We start from the raw sequence: 18,877 nt of genomic DNA on the forward strand, positions 1-18,877 counted from the left end.
GAGGGAGCTCTTCTTAATATTTTGACACCAAAATCATGTCGATACACCTTACCGACTGCGAGTAAAGCCACCCACGCTTTAACTTGACAGACTGTAGCTATAAATAGCAAAATATTCGAAAATGAATTAATCTATATATTAAACTTATTGAAATTTCAAACATTTTTTAATAAATGACATATGTCTTAAATCTACTTTCTGAGTAGCTATAGATAGAAATGTCAGAAAAGTGACAAGCCAACAAGACACGTTACGTTAATTCAAGATAATTAAAAATAAAATTACAATCTTTAGAAACATCACAGAAAAAGTTTGAAAAAAAGTAATTGGATTTTTTATCTTTCGTTTTACATATGTTCATTCATTATAACAAAGTTTACCGTTACGGCAAAGTGAAATAAACAATAAACTAGCTTCAAAAAAAGCTATTTGAGGTCAAAAGTGGATAGTTATAATTAAGAAAACAATAAAAAATACGTGATGAAATTTTTTATTTTATACTGACTATTGCTCAATGCCTACTTTTTTATATAATACAGTTATATTCTAGTCCTATTGAGCAATGGTCAGTATAAAATTAACAATTTTATCACGTATTTTATTTGGTTTTCTTAATTATAATTGACTAGTTTTTACCCTAAATCGCTTTTTTCGAAGCTAGTTTATTGTTTAATTTACTTTTTCACAATTGTCCACTTTGTTATAATAAATGAAAATAAATAAAACGGAAGATTAAAAAACAATTACTTTTTTTAAACATTAAAAAAAGACCAAATATACTTTTGTAGTTTTGCTTGCCTATTTTAAGAATCGGATAATTTTGTATTTAAGATTTCCATACTAGCGCACCTCGTGTCATATAAATACATAATTTAAATTGTAAATGGCTTAACATTTCTAATAGAAACTCTTTTTATTATTTTTTACTCAGAATATTTCCATGAAAAACAAATGAAAAATGTCCATCCTTAAAATATATTATGAACCATATGTATAGTCGTCTACTGGGCTGAAGCGCTTTAGTCGAATAGCCGACTGAACGCTTGTTGGCTGCCTTCATCCGTCCACTAGACGAACGTGAGCAGATGCAGGTACACAGTTGGCTATTCAGCGTCGATTAGCCAACTGCACAGTTAGTAGGCTAATCAACTGGGCCTGCTATTGAGATACGACATATGTATGTGACGTGGGCCGAAGAAAGGGGACTTAATCTAAAAACAATCAAAATCGAGTAGCTAAAAAAATGTCTTGTAACAAAGTTACAAATACTCCGATACCATACGGCCCTGTGGGCCTGGAAGAAGGAGTGGGGAACGACAAGCATAATCTTGCCCCAAAGGCAAGCTGTCTTGTGTCTTGTGCTCACTATACGAAGTAATCGGTACCATCGTGTACCATCCTGCAACCCCCTGGATTTCCCTGACGCCACCAACCCACCAGGACGCCACGCGATCCTCCAGGACTTCAACCCCGATAGCTGTTATCCAGAATCTTGGCTTCATCGCCCGGATTCAACCCCATCGCTTGCCCGTTTTCGGCTTTGCCACCCAGTTCGGACTTTGGAGAGAAGAGACTGCCTGTAGTCTCCATCGCTGTAAGTTGGTTCAATAAACCCTTGTTATTTGAACTCTATTTGCCCCTATCATTGACTTCACCCATTATTCTCGACTTCCAAATCCTTCCCATCCTGTAATTTGCGAGATCCCTCACAGTCTATTAAATGGCCCACGTTGGACATGCCCTCAACACCAGCAATATTTGGTAAGATAACACTGGCAAACAAGATTTTATTTATCATCAATTGATGGGACTTTCCAGTATTTTTCTCCCATAGAATACGAAGCTGAAGGTGAAAATGATCTACCTTTCTCCTTTTGTCAATCAAAAGAAATTAAAACTGAAAAAACTTTTTTTGTCTGTTTCTGAAATCTTGTGTCAAGCAAACTGCAAATGCTAAAGGTTTCTAATATAGTTTAAAATGAAGCCTGATGCATATACTATGACTATGTCTTTGAAAATATTGAGGCTACGAAATAAAGAATATTAGTTGCGAAATCAGCACTTTAAGTTATATGAAGAAATATGATCAAAATCAAAACTAGTTGTGAAATCGATCTCGAATGTTTCCACTTTAGGGAGCATACTTAAGTTAAGTAACAATGTAAGTAACATTTAAGAATAGAAATTTACAAAAAATACAAAATTATAAATACAAAAAATTTTTGTAAGCACAATGACAAATCAGACAAATCAAATTTTTCATTCAAAATGGTACTCTTACGAACTCGAAAACGGAAGGGGGAAATTCTGTCGCACCCTATCCCTTTCCCAACTTCATCTTAAGTTAATTTAAGTTAAGACTAAGTTTGCAATTAAAATTTTTTTACTGTAAAGTCGACTTTTAATATAGTATAAGTGACCATAATTTCGTTACTCTATAATAAAATGTATTAATATTATAGGTTATTCAATTCGCCTCGAACAAAGGAATCTGTTTTATTCTTGCATCAACTTCGAATTATGTTAATAAAAAAAGTTTTACTATACAGAACTGTATTTGCAAATATTATTCATTATGTGACGTTGCAGACTTTGCAACTCACAAGAAAAAAAAAGCGATTCTTCGAAGGAGATTTGATAACGTTAATATTAAATTGCCACTTCGGGAATCACAAGATGCACCACGACTTGTTTCGAGATCTTATTAATTTTTGGCTGATTCGTTTGTTTTCTCTTTTTGTATAATTTTCTTGGAGTTTACCAACATCGTGGGAACACCGAAGTACTCTGGTTGCCAAGGAGAGGTCCAAGGAATTCTTAGTTCCAAATGTTTCCACTTAGATTCTACAGCGAGCGAATTCAAATTCTGCCACCTAGTAACACCAGCCATTGCTGCCAACCTTACAACTGACCCTCGCCCGGAAATCATCGCAAAAATGCTATCATAATTTTGGCTGACGTCAGGAGGCGTTCCAAAAATTATTGATTTCACCATTCCACCTGCATTCTACCTTGTTTTTTCTGGTTAGAGAAGGATTCGTCGTCGATCTCCATCATGGCTAGCGAGATCTCCATAGCTACGGCCCTGCTTCCAAGTTCCGGAAGTAATTGATTCTGTGCAAGACTCGTACGACGATGAGCGAGAATAAGATTAGTCTTCCGGAGAGTTTTATAGGAGAGGAAGGACTACGTCTCAAATTAATAACTATTTTTCATATATAGTAAATTGGTATTTGGCGATATAATAACTTTGAATATTATAATACTATAATCTTGCGCCCTATTCCAATTTGTGCGATGACTTCGCGCCAAATTTGCGACCAATCAGCGACGACCAATTTCAAATATTGCGACAGACCACAAGTCAATAAATAAGTGTGTACCCCAGCACTCTTCCTCTTTCCGTTCATGACTCCCGAAGTGCCTAGTCGCCGAGTATATTTTTAATTAGTGTTGGTCTAGTGTGTTCATTGGATCGCAGTTAGCCGATTCCCAAAAATTATTCGCCCGGATTACCTCATCGCCGATCGGAGAACCGTCCAAGAAAATTATCTCCAACTTTGACTGTGAAATGTTTCAGCCGGTATGTCCATTTGTTTTTATTTAGGAAAACCTCTGTGCACGTAGCTATTACAATTTTTATCCGATATTTTGTACTTTGTATTATTAATTCTTGCTGTAAGAAATTATGTTCAGTTTGCGGAATTTTTGTCGCGGAATACGTGGACACAGAGTTTCCACGTTTTATTTCCCCCAATAGTTGATAAAATAATTGCCGATATCTTAAGAATATTATCGATAATTCCTTTACTCTCATGTGTTAACTCAGATATGTTAATTTTTGTTTACCGCAAGTTCGTAAAGTTCGTGGAGTATCTGAGGATTGAGATTTAATTTTAAGACATTAGAATCGATTGAAGAGATTGTCGGGATCGAACTTATACTTATGTATCTATAATTAAAATAAATATCCAAATCGTTATTGTTCTAAAATGTTTGGGTTGTTATTCATAAAATGAGAAACATTTCGCGATCGAACCAGCCGCTATACCGTATTTTGCGGTTCTGAGCTAGCCAGAATTTTTACCGGTACATTGCTTTCAAAAAAATTACCTTTCATTATGTAATCTCTTAAGTTATCGTACGTTATGTTGCTTTGAATAAAATTAAGATTTATCTCATCTTCCGTTGTGTTATTTTTTGACCCAAGAAAGGTCTGGCGCCCTGGGAAAAGTAAGTACGATTTTCTTACTCGAAATTTTGATTTACAGTGCCGAAAGAGTATTATAAGAAAGTTGATCAAAAATTATAATGTTACAATTACCATAGCTTTCATCTTCTTTAGTATAATGTATCAATATTAAAGGCCAATCGATTCGTCTCGAATCAACTGTAAAGTATGAAAACGAAAAACCTTTACTATAAAAATCCATTTTACATATAGTATAAATGACAATTACTTCCTTGCTCTTTAATAAAATGTATTAATATTATAGATCAATTGATTTGTCTCGATACAAGTAAACTTTTATATTCTTCAATTAACTTTGAATTATGTTGATGGAAAAAGTTTTACGGTGGAGAACCGATTTTTTAAATATTATTGAGTGTTAAAAAAAGGCAGTAAATATTTTTAGAAATTCTTCAGTTAGATTAAAGATATTAGTGGTGAAATTAAGCCCTTGAAAATTCATAAATTTATCTGCAACAATAAAGTGTGACATCTACGCACATACATACACACAGCCAAGAGAACAAATTATTTAAGGATGAAGACATTCACGTCTCCAGAATGAATGCTCTTATTTGTCGAATCTGCCGGACATACAATGAAACTTTGTGCAGCTCGTGTAGACAATTAGAGTTTAAAAGACTCAGCCAAGACTGGCTATTGACTGTCGCGGCTGCTGGGTGGCCTAAGATTGATATTCTTGAGTCAGAATAGGCAGGACAAGCACCTAGCAAATGATACAGGTCCTCTGATACTGACAGTTACATATAGGGCAGAGTCGAGCAGGGTTATAAGTAAATTTATATTCTCTAAAACGTATAGAACCCCTGATAGAGCCCGGAAGTATAAGTTGAGCAATAATAGAAGTTATATAAAAAGGTAATCTAAGATGCAGATATGATTGAAAGTCAGGATAGAATTAAAGATGTGTGAAAACTTGGAGACTACTTGAATGAAGGGACTTTTCATAGTCGGAGCGCCAGAGATAATCAGAAAAAATATTTAGAAAAACATCCATATTTTCAACGAGCGACGCAGAATCAAAGTCAAGCCACATTTGCTCCGAGTTACATAGAGTTAAACATATTTTTTAGCTGGAGAAGCCAGTTATACTTTGGGTTGCAATCAGTTTCTAAGGGTACAGTACCACATCTTTTTTTCAAAAAATCAATTTTCTAAGAAATAAAGATTCTTGTCGTATATATGTGTAGAAATGCTATAAAAATTATTGTTTTGTTCATAACGTTCGAGAGCAGGTTGAAAAATGCAAATCAACACACACTTTGCCGTATCGGCAAAACCCGACTTTTTAAAGACATTTAAAGATTATATGAGATTATTATTATCAAGATTATTAAGATGATTGTTATCTAAGATTATCTAAACGCGTGACTCTACATTCTTCATCATCCCAAGGTTTCTTTCCTGGAGTACGCCATTAGGTTTTGCAAGTGAATTCAACTTCGGTGACAGGTGAGATTGTGACAATTAAAATATTGTTTAGGGTATTTCTTTCTCCGTTGGAGTACGTAGAGTTCTCAGAAATAGACATTTCATATATACTCTCTTTTATTGTACAGTAAAATAATTTGGAATGTCGTAGGCAATTGAAGTACTTCAAAATTAGAAATCAGGTCTATTGACACAATATTACACGCAAATATCGTTAACACTTATACCCTGAAATCCAAGAAAAGTAGAATTGCCTGAAAAATCTTTAGGGAACATAACCCGATATAACCTCAGAAATGCCCTCCTCAAAAGTCTGCTCGAACAGCTTAGCATCCATGGATAGTTAAAATAAGCATTTCCCATGATGAATTGAAATGCCCTTTACCAACATTCAATAAAAATACATGTAGGAGAAATTAATAAGATTTCAAAGTTAAATAAAGCTTTTTTATAAAAATTGCTGAACCTCCACTAGGGCGGCCGACTCTAGCAGATCATTGTGCATTACTTACAACAGCGGTGTGATCAGGGACCCAAACAGGGGAATCTAAATTTTGTAAAGTTACCCATGTCTCGCACAGGCAGATGATGTCCGAGCTGAGTGCATGACTTTCGATATCAGAAAAATTGGAAAGGCCATGAGTATTTCAGAAAAAGACGCGAAGATTTTAACAGAACTTTTACCATAGAATAGAGCTCGACACAGCCCTGCACGAAAGGGTTGCTGCTGGGCCGCATCCGAGATGAGCCGGAAACCTCCGACGGGTCCGACGGAACGTCCCGTCGTCAGTCTTGCTCGTTCGCTCGTCGAGAGTACTAATCCTCTCTCCCTATCGTTTTAGTGAGTGCTTTATATGCCGCTCCAGGATCGCTTCCCGAGGAACCTCGCCACGACGTCAGGACCCGCCACATTTCGTTAGGGCTACCGTACGCTCAAGGACGTCGTCCTCTACATATTTACTCGGCTCACACCAGGCCACCGGAAAACAATGTAAGTGGCAATAAATGTCGATTTGCTTTTAACTAAACTTTTAACCAGTCTCTCGGACTCCCGTTTCCCGATTTCCCTTCTTCGGTCTTATCTTCGTAATCCCTGGCGCCCCACCTAAAATCCCACATTTTTCCTTGTAACCAGCCATGAAACCTGCCGATAAAAAAGGTACACAATTTTAAATTTAAACTCTTACTCTGAACTCTTAGTAACTCGTAGCATGCTATTTGAATTGTTGCCTTGCCTTTGAGTATTAGAAACCTATTATTAGGACATTATAATATGTGTATTGGTACGATTTACATGTCTTATAATATGCTTTGATATACTCGTATTGTATGGTTTTTATGTGATTTGCCATTGTATTTTGCATTGTTCGTACTTATGTGGCATGAAATGTTGAAGAAATATTGCGCATATGGATTAAAATGACAAGTGAAAGTAGCTATCAGTATAGATTGAACCAAAAACGGAAACTATCAATCCAAGTTTAAAAAAGAATAAAACTGGGTCTAAAATATTACTAAAGTTTGAATTTAATTTTCGAAAACTAAAATTATGAAATAAAATATTAGAATAAGGAAAGATGAAACGTGAAAAGAAAAACATTCATTTTTATTTTTGCTGAATATTCCAAACTCCCGACTTGACGAAACTTCCAAGCGCGCAAACAAGTTCGCACGTGCAGTCAGCAATACTCGCGAGTCGAGGTAAGGTCACGCGACGTGTATCATAAACAAAGGGTCAGAAAAAGAAAGCAAACACATTTTCGAACTCTGCGACAATTTACTATTAATTACAATCTTAATTAAAGTATTCAAAAATAAACTCTAATATTCTCATCGAAATGAAAATGAAATAGAAAACGGTTATATAAATTGATTACAGGGTGTCACATTTATGAAATTTTAAATAAATGAAAATTAAATGAAACTCAGATTGGGTACAATCAAAGTAATAATGACTAACCCTACCAACATGGAGAGCGACCATGATAGTTTAGACCTGGAAGGTGCCGCAGCACTTCCAACCAAAAACGCGGATTTAACCAAGGTCAAAACAAGACCAATAATCCGAAACATAGAAGTAATTTCACCTAGGAACACTGGCACTATACATAAAACAACAAATAGGTCAATAGGACGTGGTAGGGGTTTCGTGAAAAAAAACACAGAATACACAGTTAATAGAGACAGTTCAAACCAAGGTAGATTATTTCCGGTAAGACAACTAGAAACAACTAAAACTACAAACAATACATTCTTGTGGGATAACGAACATTTACCAAGAATAGGCGCGCCAATACGTATAAATAATACGCAGAGATCAACGAATTTATGAACCAACAATAAGAAAGATTTTCTAGAGAAAGGGAAGAAAGGGCAAACAACTTCAGGTCTAGATTACACCCATCAGCTCATATTTCTTTTGAAAATAGACAAGAAACAATAGAACCTAATTACAGGAAAAATAGTAGCGAAACTCGAAATAGATAATCAGTTCAATTTGATTGAAGGGAAAAATTTAAAGAAACTAATAAACATTCTCACAATCATACAGAAAACCGTAGCAAATCAAGAATTAATAATTTAAAATTACTGGATACCGATGACAGCCAACCATTAGAGGACCGAATTAACTCAAAACAAACCAAATCACGTAGACTTTCAACAACAAGTAACAAATCAAACAGACACTCTAGACTCCACACAAATAACTCAGATACAGATTACATAGTTGGCCGGTGGCCTGGTGTGAGCCGAGTAAATATGTAGAGGACGACATCCTTGAGCGTATGGTCTCCCTGACGAACTTTGGCGAGTCTTGCCGTCGTGGCGAGGTTCCTCGGGAAGCGATCCTGGAGCGGCACTTAGAGCACTCACGAAAACGATAGGGAGAGAGGATTAGTACTCTCGGCGCGCGAACGAGCAAGGTTGACGACGGGACCTTCCGTCGCCCATAAGTTCGGGACCCGTCGAGGGGATTCCGGCCCATCTCGGATGCGGCCCAGCAACCCTCTCGTGCAGAGCCGTACCAAGCTCTATTCTATGGTAACAGTTCTATTATAACTAACATTATCTCTCCAGATAGAACGGAGCAAGAGCTGAACCCTAAACCATGCATTCGTGCAATCCGTGGACGCAACAATTTGTTGCACGTGATTGGATGAGTGCGGATATGATTCCCGCCTTCAAAACTTCCGTCGTGAAGAGAGGCATCGCCTTAGTTAGGTACGCTGCATGGCGAATCTTAATAACATGTTCTAGTTTTCCTTTTTAGAGCGAAGCTAAGTACTCATAGAGTCAATTTTATTCTCCGGCAACAATTTGTTAATCTAAAGGAGTAACCAATTTTGAAAATTGTTTCTTGTAAATTTCATAAAATAATAAACGTAGTTTATGATATTCAATTTTTTTCCTCTGTGCTGTTAAGGAAACAATTGTGAACATGTTAATAATTTTTAATGAATTAATTTAGGCATATGTGTGCTTTTAATTAATGATTATCTACTAAACAAAACTTCAACTTACATCTTGATTTCTCAATGCAGCAAGCTCTGCACAACTGTTACCGAGTAAATAGTCGCCACTTAGCAAAGCTATTTTATTTCCGAAAGTCATGTCGTTCATTTCTGCAGCTTCAGGGTAAACTCCAGGTTGAATATTCACTAGACCCTTGTGAACCAAATGACTTGTACGTATCATCTCAGTTACTTCAGCCAGAGCACGTTGACTGCAATTTAATATTAGTAATAATTAACCCAATTAGTGTCTAGGAGTAAAATGGTGAAGATAAATGGTGACTTTAAGATTACCATTAAACTTTCTTACTGTTTTATGAAGCTTAATAATGTGAATTGTCTTTAATTATATAAAATTAGATAAAATATTTTAAAAATGAGTGATGAAACAACCAACCGCAAATGCCCTCTCTTCCATTACTTTAAATATTATTTTAAACAAATAATTACATTTAATATTAACCGTGGATTATATGGAAACCCTGAACACAGACAATACATTTCACAGCGACGAAATAGAACTAGAAGTAGTCTATGATGTGTAAAATCCTTGGATGCGCATGCCAGATCGACCCTGCCCCCTTAAAGGACGACCCTAGTGGAGAGAGCTCGCGCGCGGAGTTGAGAGGCTGAGAAGCACGCTGGAAAGCGAGAGTCGGCATCTTGCACAGTGCGTTTACTCTAATGGGGAAAATAAGACCGTTTTTAGTGCTTTCTATTCCCGAAAGGCGACGCATACGTTTCAAAAATACGCAAAAATGGTTACGGACCTCGAAACGTGTTGCCTAAGACGAAATTTATATTTTAATTGAATAAGATTGTAGTACAAAGATTAAATTTTGCAAAAATGTTTGAATAATAATTTTTCTTTAATATAAATTATACTTGAAACAAGTGATGCTTAATTTAAAAAAAACGAAAACTATAATTAGGGGAAAAGCGAAAGTTTCACATAGTGAACGCACTGTGGAGGCTTGCCACTGAGTGGTAAAGGTCATTAGAAGTGCACTTTTTAGATTGCTACATTGATGCGATTAAGTGAAAGTGTTCTTAGGGTGGAATAGGTTGTCCAGAGCCTATCGCTGACTATGATTCTTTTCCTCGCCCATGTACAATAAAATGAAAGAAATAAAGATTTTTTTTACTTAGTCCTATTCCAAGTATGGTTCCATAGCGTAATCTTCTTGTGATAATGAGTTAGCTAGGCTCTACTCCAAAGATGATTGTATAATTATGTCTACAGTTGGGAATCTTATTGAAGTGAATTACTTAGTCATATTATTTCTGCACGGGATTATTATAAAAATGATATCATTTCTAGACAAAGTATTTTACGTATTGGAATGAGTTTATAAAACCTATTGTCAGTTTTAGTGCCAAACTTTTTCAGTATAATACCTGAATAGTATTCCTGCATTATTCAAGGAGTTCGTTATATTGAAGTTACTCTAAAGCTTAAAATTCAGTGATAAGAGCTACAACAGAATTAAGTTAGATTAACAATGCGAGTTTGTGTCGTAAAATTCTGTTATAAGCGCAATAACAGAATTAAGTTAGATTAACAATGCGAGTTTGTGTTCATCTGTGTTATTACGGGGTAAGACCGAGCGAGGAGGGAAATCGGAATTTGGAATGCCGAGATGAGGGTGTAGACACAATGAGGCAACGGGTTTATTAAAAACAACACATAGTTTATTAATCACTTACATATCGGGGTTTTTTATCCCGTAACGGGTATGGCGTAATGACGTAGATAGATAGGTGAAGTGACGACGTGGGGACGTTACCACTATACGACTTGACGACTTAGTAACGTGACAACTGTTTTTCCCGTTAAACTTGCCGTCTCAACCTTTGGGGTACGACTAATTTCCAAAGGTTTGTATCTGGTAATAGAGTAGATTTGAGTGGGTCAGTTCTGTAAAAATAGAGTTGCAAATTTTTGAATCTCCATTTTAAATGTTCTTCGGGTCTTTTTTTAACTTGTCTTCTGATGGGTTTTCTTCGCTACAAGCTAAGGCAAGCACGATATTTTTTGCTGATGCTCCTGATCTCAACAGAGCATCAGGGATCAAATTTAGGCTTCCTTTTCGATACATGACTTCGTATTCATATTTGAGTAGCTCTAATGCCTACCTGGCTAATCGGTCAGTAGGGTTTTTCAAGTTATAGAACCACTTTAACGCTAGGCGATCCATGATTACTTAAAAACTATAGCCCTCTAAATATAGCCTGAATTTGCGTATAGTCAATAGCCCCAAAATACCGCTAGGCATTCTGTTTCAAATGCCGATTACCGAGATTCTGCACCGTTTAAGTTTCTACTCGCGTATGCTATCACCTAAGTTACTCCGTTCATTGTTTGAGTAAGTACCGCTTAATATGGGTGCTGACTTTAAAAGATCTTTCATTTTCTGGAAAGCCTCCTCTTGTTCTGATCCCCAATCCTATATTTTACCTTTTTTCACTCATCTATTAATTAGTTACAATATATATCTCAGAGAAGTGTGTGATGAATTTTCTGTACCAACTTGCCATCCCTATAATGCGTTGTAATTGCTTACTATTTTTAAGTTAAGGGAATTCTCGGATTGGTTGTATTTTTTCTTCGTCCACTTGAAGTCCTTTGTCGTGTATTTAAAAACCAAAGTACTTAATTTCTGAGCAACCAAACTCACATTTGTCTGGAATGATGTGTAAATTTGCATAATTTATTCAATATTTAAGTATTTTAGGTTTTCAAAATTTTACGTTAAAATTGGGGTGACGGATGCAACAACTCGACAAGCGCTCGAAACCGCATGGAAGTATTGCTCGCCCGGGAAAATCTATCGATAAAAAAGGGATCGAAACATAAAACAAAATATATTTTCGTCTTCAGCTTGACCCGGCCGACAAATTTCTCTGATGAAACATTTTCACTCGATAATTATTACTCAAGATAAACAATAAAAACTTAGAAACTTTTCCGATCAAAAAACGATGTTTTGTAAAACACAACTCGCGATTATTCGGCCGTTTGTTGATAAAAACACTTGAAATTTGGATGTTGTATTCTCAATATAAAAGCGATGACCATTAACAAAGCACTTTGTTTAAAAAGCGAATATGTTTGTTTTTATTTAATAGCAAATTGATTCCGAAAGAAAACCACGTTTTGCCAACTTCGACAAATAGGACAGTCATCGAAAAAATGTTAGTTGAAATAACTTGTCGCGAAAAACGTGGTTTTCGTTTCGAATCAATTTGCTCTTAAATAAAAAAAAACATATTCGCTTTTTAAGCAAAGTGCGTTATTAATAGTCATCGCTTGTATATTGAGAATAAACCATACAAATTTCAAGCATTTTTATCAACAAACGGCCGAATAATCGCGCTTTGTGTTTTACAAAACATCGATTTTTGATCGGAAAATTTTCTAAGTTTTTATTGATTATCTTGAGTAATATTGTCGAATGAAAAAGTTTCATTCGAAATATTTGTCGGCCTGGTCAAGCTGAAAACGAAAGTATATTTTGTTTTACGTTTCGGCCACTTTTTTTATCGATATATTTTCCCAAGTGGATAAAATGATTATTTAATACATTATTTTACTCCGAACCGAAGGTGTGTTATATTTTTTTTCTGTTAATTCGTTCCACAGAAAAAAATTATTGTGAATTGAAGGTGGTGAAACATTTATTCAAATTGGTGTCACGTGGGCGCCACGTGACTTAGAGTTTCTCATAATTACCTATCGATGTGACGATATGGCTTTGACGAAAACCATAAAAACTAACGAAACTCATGATAAAGCGGATGGCCACGGTCTGCTGTCAATTCTGACTACTTTGGTTTGATAGCTTTATTTGTTAAGGTTTATTTTACCAAAAAAAAGTTATCCTGTCATAGTATTTGGATTAAGAGTCAGTAGCACGTTGAAGGAAAACAGTAAATACAATTATTAACCCATTTTAAACTCGTACATATTTACGAATTTTTCATTAAACATGACTATATTTAAGTACTTTTTCAATGAATTATTTATACATACCATAAATATATCTATTTACGGTAGATTTTTGCTATTGGTTTTTACGAAACCCTCCTTTGACATTTTTTAAATAATATTTTGCGACTTTTATTTTTGAGGTGCACACAACCAAAACAAAACATCAGCATAGAAAAACATATTTGAAAATCACTGACACATGAGCTGTAATTGGTGGAAAATTCGACCCCTTTGACGTCAAAGAATTTCATATACTATAAGATCCATTTATTGGAAAAATGATATCTGACTCTCGAAACAACCCTACTGGCTTTGAACTTTCTTTTAACAGGAATTTGTGAATAATGTATTGAAATTTGTAAATCTGTGTATTGCCGATTTAGTCGCTCTATGTTCTTTCCCAATGAAATTCTAATTTTCTTTTCGAGCAGCTTTTTTAATTGGGATTGTTGACTTTTGTTAAGCTCAACAAAGCTTCGCAGATTTTTGGTGAACAATTGTTTTCTTTGTCAATTTATCCTAAAATTTCCGTAATTTTATTTTATTTAATAGCCTTATTTTTAAAATTAGCCCATTGATTTCTGTTGTCAATTTCCAATATCTTATTTGCTTTTAGATGAAAATGTTACTGACGTATTTTCTTTTATTTTCCTCTTAATTCTTGGTGTACCCAAATTAATTAAGTTTTGTGTGCTAGAGTTGTCGGTAGTGTCTTGGGTAGGGATAGTCTCTAGGGGTTGGAATTTGTTACTCCTGGAGATTTTTATTAGGCTAGGGATATCCTTTGTAGGATTTGTTACAGAAATTCGGGCATTTTGTGTTTTTGGGGATTAGTTAGGATTGATGGTTACTTTCTCTAGAACTTTTAAAGTTAACATTACCTCCGAGTTTCGGTTTCCTATCTAGTCGCTTCAAAAAAATATATGCAGATAGTCTAAAAGAAAAAAAAAAGTACAAAGAACCACAACTATTGTTCAACTGGCTTTAGTCCGGGATTCTAAAACGCTCGGATAATTAATAAACCTTTTCTGGTTTAAACTACTATCATTATCAATTTAGAATTACAAGTTTGAATCCAGCAGACTAAGAACTCCTTAATCATACTCAACTTTATTCAATTTTACAGGTAGGAGTCAGATTTGTGTAATCAATTAATCATATTCAGAATTGGCAGTTTTTACTCGAACTGAACGTACTAAATCGTCCTTTCCCTAGAAAAATTGAATGATTCTACTTAATAACCATCGACATGGCTGTAGCGAATCATGTTTGATAAAAACAATATCACCAATCATGAGATTTAGAGCCTTATTGATGCACTTGCAGCGTTTTTGCAACGATTGTATGTAATCAACACCCCATCTTCTCCAGTAATTTCAGAAAATATTGTATTAATTTTAAAGTGTTAATCGGATCTCTGCCGCGTATGCCACGGATGGTTAAGAAATACTTGTCAAAGAAGCAAAATTAAAAAATGTCCAGGTACGAGATAAGCGAAATTTTCAGAATCATTGGAAAGTGGAGCAATAGGGCGGTCGTTTAGACAGATTACAATTTGCGTGAGGAGAGTAGAAAACTCTTCATAAGTTAGAGCGTAGGCGCCAACAATTCGCTTTAGATGGTGTTTTAAACTTTTAACACCGGCTTCCCATAAACCACCCAAATGAGGTACAGGATGATGTATAAAATGCCACGAGGTGCCTTCGGTAGCGTAATCGATATGAACATTATAATTGAGTCTGAGTTTCAAAATTCTTAATTCTTTAACAGTACCGTGAAATGTCGTGGCATTGTCAATATACAACAAGTGGGCAGGCCTTCCGCGCCTAAAAGAGAATCGCTGGAAGGCATCGAGAAAGCCAGCAGAAGATAGTCAGGCACGAGCTCTAAATGTACTGCAAGCGTGCAGCAATAAACAAAAAGTGCTACGTATTTTTTTATAACTTTTGTAAACATATCCAGGAGCAAAGCGTACATTAAAAGGGCCTGCATAATCTACCCCTGTATGCGTGAAGGGGCGATTGGGAGTTACTCGAAAATCAGGCATATTCCCCATTAGTTGCTGGAAAAGAGTCACTCTTTTTCGCGCACATTCAAAGCAATCCTTGATTAGGCCTTTAACCAGAGGACGCGTACTAAAGATCCCAAAGAGCTGTCTGAGCGCACGCAGGGTCAATTGTAGACTACCGTGTAGGGATCTGATGTGAGCATGTACAGCTATAATTTCACTCAGGTGATGCAGTGGTAAAATTATGGCATGAGCTAAGAATTAGATTCCTTCAGAATTGGAAAACCCAGTAGAATCCAAAAAACATTGAGGTTTCGACTTTGGGAATTTAGAGTGTTTTAGAAACAAAGCCATTAACAAACCTCTTGCATCAGGCATTTACTCGGAGCGATTCAGGCAAGGAGGAAAATTTCAAGATTAAATCGGATGGACTTGATTTTACGCAATACGTGATGACATTCTTGAACTCCCGGTTCTAAGTCGGATGGTGTGGGAGAATCGTGGCGATATTCGGGCGATTTTGTAGAGTGCAATTTTAACCAAGGTGGGTCTTGCCACTATAAAGGGTGCTTTCGATTTTTCCGATGAGAGCATCTTCGTATCACAGTCAGCGGGATTATCCTCGTTAGAGATATATCGCCATTTGGCACGAGGGACAATCTCGTGAATTAGAGAAACTCTATTAGCTACATAAACTGGCCAACTTGAAGGATGCTTAGCGAGCCAAGTCAGAACAGTCACTGAATCAATGTAACAAAGAGTGGAGACATTTTCAACTGACATTGTATCCATGAGGAATTCAAGTACCTTAGCCAGCAAGGCTGCAGGAGTAAACAACAGGAGTGAAGTAAGCTTTAAAAGAAGCATCAGCAAATCCATGAAGCTCATAATGTAAATTTTCTTGCAGTTGCCTAGTTCATCTAGAACTTTCAGAGATTCCAGTTTCTCCAAAGTATTGTGACAATCAAACCACTTAATCCGAAGGTCGTTAGGCAACTTATCATCTCAATCAAGCTTCCGTAGCCAAAGCTCCTGAATCAATGACTTAGGCACTAATATTGCGGGAGTTAACTAATTCATTGGATCATATACTTAAGCTATTAAAGAAAGAACGATCCTCTTAATTGGAATCTCCACTGGAGAGGAAGTTAACTTAAAATGAAACGAGTCAGATTCAGGATCCCAAAATAAACCTAAACCCTTAAACAAAGCATATTCAGCCAATGGAAACTCTATAGCCCTTTCATGCTTTCCGGAAGGACAATCTGCCAATAATTCTGGATGATTAGACGTCCATTTTCGCAAGTGGAAACCACCGGCTTCCAACAATTGAGATACTTGATGTCCCTTCTCCTTGGCTTGTACTATAGTATCCGCGTCAAGCAAAATGCCATTAACGTAGATATTCCTTTCAAGGATACTTATAGCTAAAGGAAACGTATTGCCTTCGTGATGAGCTAATTGCATAATTACTTTATTAGCCAAGTAAGGAGCACATGCGGTGCCATAAGTGACAGTCAAAAGTTGATAGTCCACCACTTTGTTATTAGGAAAGCACCATACAATTTTTTAATAATTACAATCACGAGCATCTAGCAAAGTTTGCCTAAATATTTTTTTTATATTTCAAGCATGTAAACCAAACGAGGCAATCTCCAGTTCAATATAATAGGGACTAAATTATTTAGAATCTTTGGACCAATATGCAAGTGTGAATTTAAGGAAGTGCTGTTAGAAATCAAACTTAATACATTAAATACATTTTCTTTCAGTTAATCGTCGAAGAACCTTATCCAATATGATTTTTACTCTAGAGAAGGAGGCACCGATTTTAATTGGGGGCTCATTCTTGAATGGTAATCGTATTAGATACCATCCATCATTTGTGCGTTGGTTCGTCATTAAGAAATGTTCTTAGCAAAAGTTTTCTTCGTCAGTCAGGGGGTCTCTAGTAGGTAGTTCTTCCAATTCCCAACACTTACTATCGGCGAGAAAATGATAGGCATCTGCCTTTGAAGCTTAACAAACTCATTAAAAAAATGGCAGCGTAATAAAAAATAGTCATATGAAAGCTAAAATGTTCTACGTAAAGGAGCTTGAAGACGTTTATGTAAAAAAAATTTTGTGCTTTGCAGACTGAAAAATGTAAAAAAAAAGTAAGTTTTTTCGGGTACATTTAAGAGCAGTCAAGTTTAGATTATCTTCAGTTCTAATAAAGATATTAAAGCTATTCAAACTGTCAGAAAGCAGGGGGGCCTATTTTTTTTACTGTCAACCGCTGGTGACTTTCTTTGACCCATGGCCAGGTGTCACCCAAGGATTCAGAATTTGTTCAAATTTTTTTCCATTGCCCCTTTTATAAGAAGAAATGCTCGACACTTGACTGTTCTTAAATGTACCCGAAAATCCTGACTTTTTTCGCATTTTCCAGTCTGCAAAGCACGAAAATTTTTTCACATATACGTCTTCAAACTCATTTACGTAGAACAATTTTAGCTTTCATTTGACTATTTTTGTATTGCGCTAGAATTTTTTTGACTGAGTTTTTAAGCTTCAAATGCAGATGCCTATCATTTTCTCGCCGCTAGTAGTCAAGTTTTCATGCAAGATTTTAGAAGTTATACTCTGATGTAAAGTAAGAAGGCTGTTTGTCTCCATTTTATTTTCCATAACTGGACCCGACATGATCCAACCAAAAATTGTAGATTAAGCTGTAAGATTACCCAACACATCCTGTTGTAGGCCAGGTAATAAGTACGAGCCATATTTATCAGCACCTAAAATCAAATCTATTTGTGACGTGCGCCGAAGAAAGAGGACATACTCTAAAAAAAATCGAAATTTAGGTTCTTACACCTTTCGATAGTTTTTTAGTTGCTATTTTTAATGTGCAAGAGTTCGTAGAACTATCAATTTTTAAAATATTTTATATTCAGAGAAATATTATAACTATTGGCACAGGACATGCAAGTACAGATTGCAACAGAAATTATTTCAAAACAAATAACATTATTTATTTCGCATGTGAAATAATATAAATTCTATAGTTTGTTCTAACAGCTCGTAGAAGGATTTCTGTTTTGGTAGTTTGAATAGTGTTTGCCAGGAATTAAGGGTTAAGTTGGTAGCCTAGACAGCGTACACCAAGATGGGTTGGCGAGAAATAGCTGAGATAGCGTGCATTTCTTGCCCAGGAAGGGAAACTGATCTTATGCCTGGATGGCGAACTAGATTCAGTTGGAGGCAATAAGTAAATACGAGTCTGGAGCCGAGATGACGTGCCCGGAAAAATAATCCAATTCAAAAATAAAGTTCAAAATACAAAAATCAAATCCCAATCCCTTAACGAATGAGTAAACATTTTTTTCGTCGTTAAAAAGACTAACGAATCACTCCAATAATCAATTGGGTGGTGTACATTTTTGAAAGCCGCAAGAGACTTATTCCTGTAAATGAGCTGTAATAAGTGATCTCTTATTATTATATCAAGTCTTTAGCGACTCCCATGACGTCAAAGGTGTCGGATTTTCCATTAATCACAGCTCATGTGTCAATCATTCTCAAATATCTTTTTCTATGCCGATGTTTTGATTTGTTTATGTGAATATCGAAAATAGAATTCGCAAAATATTGTTTAAACAAATGTTAAAGGAGGATTTCGTAAAAGCCAATAGTGGAAACCT

At 35.8% G+C, this 18,877-nt stretch overlaps 1 protein-coding gene across 1 annotated transcript in view; it reads right to left on the reverse strand.

Annotated features, from left to right (window-relative positions):
• The window catches only part of LOC117179635 (decaprenyl-diphosphate synthase subunit 2), a 161,498-nt gene that overhangs the window by 49,419 nt on the left and 93,202 nt on the right, over positions 1-18,877 (reverse strand). The window contains exon 2 of the mRNA XM_033371638.1: positions 9,206-9,407. Coding sequence (XP_033227529.1) covers positions 9,206-9,407 — 202 coding nt within the window. The remainder of the gene's footprint in view (positions 1-9,205; positions 9,408-18,877) is intronic.

The sequence above is a fragment of the Belonocnema kinseyi genome, chromosome 9, assembly GCF_010883055.1.
Source record: "Belonocnema kinseyi isolate 2016_QV_RU_SX_M_011 chromosome 9, B_treatae_v1, whole genome shotgun sequence".
In the NCBI taxonomy this organism is placed as follows: Eukaryota; Metazoa; Arthropoda; class Insecta; order Hymenoptera; family Cynipidae; genus Belonocnema; species Belonocnema kinseyi.